The sequence below is a fragment of the Aotus nancymaae genome, unplaced genomic scaffold (genome assembly GCF_030222135.1).
Source record: "Aotus nancymaae isolate 86718 unplaced genomic scaffold, 86718_ANA_hifiasm-v0.15.2.pri h1tg000064l_1, whole genome shotgun sequence".
In the NCBI taxonomy this organism is placed as follows: domain Eukaryota; kingdom Metazoa; phylum Chordata; class Mammalia; order Primates; family Aotidae; genus Aotus; species Aotus nancymaae.
In genome coordinates, this window is record NW_026988479.1 from 9416530 (window position 1) to 9425269 (window position 8740).

An 8740-nucleotide genomic window follows, 5' to 3' on the forward strand; every position below is an offset into this window, starting at 1 on the left:
TCTCTCTTCTAAACCACTGCTTGGAGTACTGAGTAGTCCTGGCTGGGAGGCAAGCAGGCATCATAAGAGATGCAGAAGAAATGAATATTAAAATTACTAAACTTGGCCAGGCACAGTGGCTCACGCCTATAATCCCAGCACTGTGGGAGGACAAGGTGGGCAGATCACCTGAGGTCAGGAGTTCAAGACCAGCCTGGCCAACATGGTGAAATCCCATCTCTACTAAAAATACAAAAATTAGATGGACGTGGTGGTGGGTGCCTATAATTCCAGCTACTCAGGAAGCTGAGGCAGGAGAATTGTTTGAACCTGGGGGGCAGAGGTTGCAGTAAGCCAAGATCATGCCACTTCCCTCCAGCCTGGGTAAACAAGCGAAACTCTGACTCAAAAAAAAAAATTACTAAACTTATAAGTCATAGTAATCTGTGAGTTCCCTTTTCCTTGGATGTAATGTTTAAAGAAAAAAAAATTTTAATAAAAAATAAAAATCTGTGAGATACCACAGTATCATTTTACAGATGAGGAAAATGAGACTCAGAGAGGTTAGATAACTTTCCCAAGATCACAGAGTCACCTTTGGTCGCACAAGTTGTGCACTGCAGAAGTTGTGTGTTTTTTCATAGTGAAAAACCAGTAAGGTCAAAACTCAGGATGGTCTGATTCTAAAGACTGTATGCTCTTAACTGTCACGTTATACCGTAGCCTCCCCATGGATTCAGCTGGCAAAGAAATTACAATCTGAATTCTAGTTGCTATCACAGCCATATTTTTCAAAGTCACAAAATGAGATGCATTATTAGCAAGTCAGACAGGTAGAGATTAAGATATCAAATCTATAAAACCCTAGGATATACAGTTGTGTATGTGTCATCTACCTAATAAAATTACTTCTGGCCAGGTATGGTGACTCATGCCTGTAATCCCAGTAGTTTGAGTGGCTGAAGCAGGAGGATTGCTTGATCCCAGCAATTTAAGACCAGCCTGGGCAATATAGAAAGACTCTGCCTCTAAAAAACAATTTAAAAAATTTAAAAACAAATAAAAATATTATTTTTCAGGCTTTTAGTGTTATTTCCTGAATATATATCTAATTTTCCAAAAAGTAGAGCCACAATGAGAACAAAAGAAGCTCCATAAAAACCTGTTGAGCTGGCCAGGCATGGTGGCTAATCCCAGCACTTTGGGAAGCCGAGGCAGGTCGATAACCTGAGGTGCAGAGTTCGAGACTTGACCAACATGGAGAAACCCATCTCTACTAAAAATACAAAATTAGCCTGGCATGGTGGTGCATGCCTGTAATCCCAGCTACTTGGGAGGGTGAGGCAGGAGAATTGCTTGAACCCAGGAAGCAGTTGCAGTAAGCCAGCCTGGGCCACAAGAGTGAAACTCCATCTCAAAAAAAGCAACAAAACAAAACAAAACCCTGCTGAGCTAAACACTTAGGAGGCAATGCTAAAGTCAACATTAAAAATCAGAATAGCTGATCTCTTCTTTTCCTTGATTTTTCATAGGTTAAATGACAATGCCTCATACCTCTCAGCCACTTTATACCTCCTTTCTTCCCCTAAAGGCATCCACATTAATTAGCTATTACCCTGGCCTAATTTCCACTTCCTAATGCTAAACCTCCCTTAATTTGAGCAGCTCTCCATTAAGCCACAGCCTTGACTTCCAATGTTTTAATATAATTCCTCTAATAATGGTGGCCCAGTTGATTATTGATTCTACTAAACATAATTATTGATACTGCCTTTACCATCCCACTTGGTCTACTTTATAGTTAGAATTACTGAGTGCTCAATATTTTTGGTTCTGAAACTAAAATATAGTGCCCCCACCATTCCCTATCCCATTTTCAGGATGTCTATTATTATTGTATAGAAAAAGAATGTTAGCAATCTTCATGAAAATAAAACAATGTATAAGGAGCATTTATGATTCATACTCATCCTACAATTTGTCTTATTCTAAAGCACTTACATTATTACTGTGAAGATATTCAATTGCTCAAAGGATCTGGAAGAGGTATTTTCTAAGTCGTTTACTCTCTAGTCCATGACAATAATGTTGTAACTCATCTAGTAGTATGTGGTTAATAAATTCAAATACCTAGTAGTATGTGGTTAATAAATTCAAATACCAAATGAATTTTCTTTTTCTGTCTAAAAACTTCAATCAGATTGACCAGGTTTTCATGATGAAATCGTTATTGACAAAAGAAACAAAATAAATTTTTAATTATTTCAAGCATAACAATTTGTACATATAACACCTAAAATTTTGAGAAAAAAAAAAAAGTAATATTCTCAGCTTTGTTCCATGCATTTCTTTCTTTTTTTTTTTTTTTTCTTTTTTGAGATGGAGTCTCACTCTGTCACCAGGCTAGAGTGCAGTCGCACAATCTTGGCTGACTGCAACCTCCACCACCCTGTTTCAAGCAATCCTCCTGCCTCAGTGTCCTGAGCAGCTAGGATTACAAGCGTACACCACCACACCCAGCTAATTTTTGTATTTTTAGTAGAAACAGGATTTCCCCATGTTGGCCAGGCTGGTCTCGATATCCTGACCTAAGGTGATCCTCTTGCCTTGCCTTCCCAAACTCCTGGAATTATAGGTGTGAGTCATCATGCCCAGCCTATGTTCCATGCATTTCAACTGAAATTTCTCAACCAGTTTGCTTCCATTCCTATTTTAAGAAAATTTTAATACATTTTATAATCAATATTTATAGGACAAAGTGAGATATATTATTTTATGTCAAGTTGGTATTTGGTTGCTTGTGAAAATAACTTAATGTATATAACTTAGTATTCTGTTGAGAGATATCTTGCTATTTTTAAATTTGGTTTGTGGTTAAGTTTAACACCCGAAATTTAAAAGGTCCTATGTTTTCAGATGAGCATGGATTTCAACACGATTAAGTATGTGATCTGAATTTATATAAGTTAATTATTCTTTAATTTTGATCCTAAACTCTAGAAAGTAAACCGTAAGTTCTAGGGGACATCATAAATTCATTAGACTATATCAAAAGAACATCAAAATATCTGCAAAATCTTCAGATATGTGAACTACCAATTTATAACCACAGAAAGTTTACATAATTATATAATTATTTGCGGGTAAATGTTTGTTTGTTGTCTGTACTCTTATTAAACAACTAACCACCTTTTCAGACTGGTAACAATTATTGCTAATTTTAAAATGTCAATGATAGCCATGTATCAGCTTAGGAAACAAATGAGATTTAATGTTGTATGCTACTTATTTTATTTTTTATCACACTGACTTAATTACAATAAGTTCTGAAATATTTAACCACTTCGTCCAAACTATCAAAAATATATGTTTATTTGGCTAAAAATGAAGAAGTACTTCTTTAAAAAAAAAAAAAGAAAAGAAAAGAAAAGAAAGACTCTTGCTATATTGCCAGGCTGATCTCAAACTCCTGGCCTCAAGAGATCCTCCTGCCTCAGCCTCCCAAGTTGCTAGGACTACAGGCATGAGCCACTGCTCCTAGCTTTAGAAAACTATACTTTTATGAAAATATATTTGCCTTTATTCCAATGGCACAATGTCAATTATTCTACTTCTCTGTAACTGATGAAGAGATGAAAGTCCTTAAAACATGACTAGAGACAAACATCCAAAATATAACACCAGATTCCTTTCCTTTTTGCTCCAAATTTCCCTGGTTGGCAAGATGCCAGAGTGCTGAAGCAATAGCATACTGGCAGCAGTGAAAATAACTGACTGCTAGCTGGGCACAGCAGCTCACGCCTGTAATCCCAGCACTTTGGCAGGCTGTGGTGGGCAGATGACCTGAGGTCAGGAGATCAAGACCAGCCTGTTCAACATGGTGAAACCCTGTCTCTACTAAAAATATAAAAATTAGCCCAGCATGGTGGTGGGCACCTGTTATCCCAACTACTAGAGAGGCTGAGAGAGGAGAATTGCTTGAACCTGGGAGGCGGAGGTTGCAGTGAGCTCAGATCACGCCATTGTACTCCGGCCTGAGTGACAAGAGTGAAACACCATCTCAAAAAAAAAAAAAAAGAATTGACTGCTTTTGGACACTACAATATTAACTCTCTACTTATGGAAAATTATGGTTTCCTATCCAGTCTTTATTTTAAAGGCAAAAGCAGTGAAAGCAGGGAAGGGTTAATGTGAATAAGGATTATGGAAGATCCATTCAGGGATGAAGAATTAGGTACAGTATTTACTCAGATAAACCATGAAATGAAATCCCTAGAAATGCTCCAGTACCCCTCTTCAAGTTGTTTAATTTTGTTTTTCTCCATTACTAGACAACTTTTTTTTGCAGATATTCTCACTAATTGCTCATTTATTTAATGAAATTCTAGCATAAAAATTTAGTTCAAATTAAATCATGACAAGTTTTTTAGACTAAGAATATTAACTAATCCAAGAAATCTCTAGTGAAATTAGATTATATCAAATTTAATAAAAAGCCAATGAGAGCCAGGCACAGTGGCTCACACCTGTACAGCACTTTGGGAGGCTGAGGTGGGCGGATCACCTGAGCCAGGAGTTCGAAACCAGTCTGGGCAACATGGCAAAACTCCGTCTCTACTAAAAATACAAAAATTAGCCGGGCATGGTGACACATGCCTGTAATCCCAGCTACTCGAAGGGTGAGGCACAAGAATTGCTTGAACCTGGGAGGCAGAGGTTGCGGTGAGCCAAGACTGTGCCACTGCCCTCCAGCCTGGGCAACAGAGTGAGACTGTCTCGAAACCACAACAACAACAATAACAAAAAGCCAATGAGAATAGTTAGGGTATCTCAAAATTATCTGCATAACAGTTGTAAGAGTAAAATGCACATTCAAGTTCCTCTCTGTATTGTCACATACTCGTTACAATATGTGACAATCAATTTACTTAATCAATTTACAAATGGTTAAGTAGAAAAAAATAATGAGTTTAAGTGCAACAGTTGAAGAAAGAGCAAGACATACTGCCTGGGGGGAAATCTCCTTCTAATTAGATTTTCATTCCAGTGCACAAAAACTCCCTTATTTATAGTATTATTATGTTTCAGGTCATCAGGACAGAACTGATATCTTTCACAAAATCATAACATCTTTACTGACTTTAACTTTTCATTGTCTAGAAATAGAGCTGGCTGGGCACGGTAGCTCACGCCTGTAATCCCAGCACTTTGGGAGGCTGAGGCCAGAAGTTTGAGATCACCTGAGATCAGAAGTTCAAGACCAGCCTGGCCAACATGGTAAAACACCGTATCTACTAAAAATACAAAATTAGCCATGTGTGGTGGTGCATGTCTGCAATCCCAGCTACTAGGAAGGCTGAGGCAGGAAAATCCAGGAGGTAGAGGTTGCAGTGAGCCAAGATGGCACCATTGCACTCCAGCCTGGCAACAAGAGTGAAACTCTGTCTCAAAAAAAAAAAAAAAAGAAAAAAAGAAATAGAGCTGTTTGTTTGTATTTATTTAATTAGAGACAGAGTCTCACTCTGTTGCCCAGAAAGGAGTACAGTGGTGCAGTGGTGGCTCACTGCAACCTCCCCCTCCCGGGTTCAAGCGATTCTCCTGGCTCTGCCTCCTAAGTAGCTGGGATTACAGGTACCTGCCAACATGCATGGCTAATTTTTTGTATTGTTAGTAGAGACAGGGTTTCACCATGCTGGTCAGGCTGGTCTCAAACTCCTGACCTTGTGATCTGCCTGCCTCCACCTCCCAAAGTGCTGGGATTACAGGTGTGAGCCACCGCACCTGGCATAGAGCTGTTCTAATAATCCACAGATGCCTAATATATTTCCTGTACTTTGAAAGCAAATTAGGCCAGGCACAGTGGCTCATGCCTATAATGCTAGCTGTTTGACAGGCCCAAACAGGAAGATCGCTTAAGCCGAGAAGATGCAGGCTGCAGTGAGCTATGGTCATGCCACTGTGCTGCAGCCTGGGCAACAGAGTAAAGTGCTGGGATTACAGGCGTGAGTAAGACTCCATGGAAAGAAAAGAAAAGAAAAAAAAAAGAAATGAAGAAAGAAGAAAGGAAGGAAGGCAAGCAAGCAAATTGATCCACTATATCTCATAGACTTACAAAGAAAGAAGAAAATATTATTTTTGTATCAGATAAAGACAGATAAGAACATCTGTTGCATACAAAACATCTATACTACATCGTCAAGATCATAAACCTTAAAGAATGTAGATTCCAATAAATAGAATATATACATATTTCAATATTTTTTAAATCATTGGTTTTCTACCCAGTCTCCAAAGAACGTTAATGCTCCTTTCTCCACATTCCTCAGTTGTTTCCCCTGGGTTGAACTGTCACACCTTCATAGGATTCTATCCTCTTCCCTGATCTCTCCTGATACTGTTCCTCATCTCTAAAAGCCTACTGGTCATTTTTTCTTAAATGTACTCCTGTCACCTCAAATTCAACATTTCTAAAATTGAAGTAGTTCCCAAACCATTTCTGGGTCTTCCATATTTCTATCAATTGTAGCAATCACTGAACCTAAAAGAGACCTTTGACTCCTGCCTTTCTATAGCTTTCCACACTCTTTCGTGTCTTCTTTTTTCTTTTTTCTGAGACAGAGTTACTGTCACCCAGGCTGGAGTGCAGTGGCAGGATCTCAGCTCACTGCAACCTCCACCTCCTGGGTTCAAGTGATTCTCGTGCCTCAGCCTCCCAAGTAGCTGAGACTACAGGAGCACACCAGTACACCTGGCTATTTTTTTTTCTTTCTTTTTTTTTTTTTTTTTTGAGATGGAGTCTCACTCTGTAGCCCAAGCTGGAGTGCAGTGGGAAATCTCAGCTCACTGCAACCTTTGCCTCTGGGACTCAAACGATTCTCCTGCTTCAGCCTCCCAAGTATTTGGGACTAGAGGCATGCGCCACCACACCTGGTTAATTTTTTGGTATTTTCAGTACAGATGGGGTTTCACCACGTTGCCCTGGGTGGTCTCAAACTCCTGAGCTCAGGCGATCCACCAGCCTTGGCCTCCCAAAGTGCTGGGATTACAGGTGTGAGCCACCATGTCTGGCTTTTTTTTTTTTTTTTTTTTTTTTTTAAGTAGATACAGGGTTTCACTATGATGGCCAGGATGGTCTTGAACCCCTGACCTCAGGTGATCCACCCACCTTGGCCTCCCAAAGTGCTGGGATTACAGGCATGAGCCATTGCACCTGGCCTCATGTCTTCTTTTACAATATACCATGTTCTAACTTTACTCTCCATTCACATTGCTGCATTTTAGCAAGGGCCCTCAGACGTTTCCTAAAATTCATTAATTGAAGAGAACCTGTTTTTACTCTCAGTCCTCCAATCCATTTTGCACAATAGCGCTAGATTAAAACTTACATTTCTTTACACTGAATTCAAAACCTTCACTGACTTTCCACCTCTTAAAAATCAAGTTTTGACTTCTTAGCTTAAAAGACTTTAAAATTTACCTCCAATTTACTGTTCTAATGTACCTCTTTCCAATTCCACTCAGAAAATTCTACAGGCAAATGTCTTTGCTTTTTGTGCTTTCCACTTTGCCCTTTATCCTTTGTCCCTTTTTAGTTTCTTTGAGTTTATGTTGTTCCTCTAACCTAGAAAACAGTTTCTCCCTCTTATCTAGACCCTCCACATCCTTCAAAGCCTAATTCATGCCCCATTTCCTCAAAAAAACTTTCCCTACAAGGGAAAGGACTTTGTGTTGATTTCCTGGCATTTATTACAAGCCACTTTTTATTCAGTATTACTTTTATATACTCTCCTTTCTGATTATAGAAATCTTTAAGAGCAGGAAGTATCTTTTACCTCCTTAGAGTCTCACTACTACCTAGCACCATGCCTTGCACAAAGCAGAAATTTTTATTAAGTATTATACTTGAATATTTCTGAATAATTATTAAACAATATTGGCATAGCTTTTGTTACATACCCAAAACACATATATCTTGTTTAACTACAAAATTACACAATGTAGACAAGATAGAGTATCACTCTTGTTTTTATATAACATGAATCAGTACATGTGTGAACTAAAATATTTCATGCAACTTTTCATTCCATAACAATTTTTCTTTTGACTTAGATGATTAAGGCAAAAGAAGCAAACCTTTAGAAACTTTCTCTCATCGCAATTTTGTTCGCATATTTTTCTGGTCTCTGATAAAATATCTTAATGGCCACTATCTGCCCAGTATTCTTACGTTTCTATTTCACGACTGTTCCGTAACTTCCCTCTTCCACTTTTCCAAGGGTTTCATATATCTCCATTTTCAAGCTGGGCTTTTACTACTTTATAGAAATGAAGAAAGAAAATGGAAAATGTTAAACGTTTATACTTTTATTTATTCAAACTAGATAATCATATCCACAATAAACCCATAGTTTCAAATAACAGAGCCATTAAACAAACAAACAAAGGAATCTTTTCCACTGAGCTTTTTTGTCTTTGGGAACTAAAGACAACTTGAGTAAGGTGTCCTTCTGAGGCTCCAACTCTCACCAGAACTTAGGGGTACTCCTGCTGTCTCGGTCATGCCCATCAACATCTTGAGATTACCTCACTATAAGTCACCATCCATCAAGCATGGGGTTCCCACAATTCCTGTCACGTTCCTGTCAAATAAGAAGTTCCCGCACTACAGTAGTCGCCTACTTATCAGGCCCAAGGTCACAAAAAAGACCGGTCCCGCCCTCAATTCAAACTAGACGTCTTAGGATGCCGGACCGGCGTCACG

General features: G+C 38.7%; 1 protein-coding gene across 1 annotated transcript in view; it reads right to left on the bottom strand.

Annotated features, from left to right (window-relative positions):
- Positions 1-8273, bottom strand: part of CDKL3 (cyclin dependent kinase like 3) — a 49496-nt gene extending 41223 nt beyond the window's left edge. The window contains 4 exon segments of the mRNA XM_064366230.1: positions 1981-2109; positions 2141-2205; positions 3274-3288; positions 8123-8273. Of these exon segments, the coding sequence (XP_064222300.1) occupies positions 1981-2109; positions 2141-2205; positions 3274-3288; positions 8123-8273 (360 nt within the window).
- Between the last annotated feature and the right edge of the window lie 467 nt (positions 8274-8740).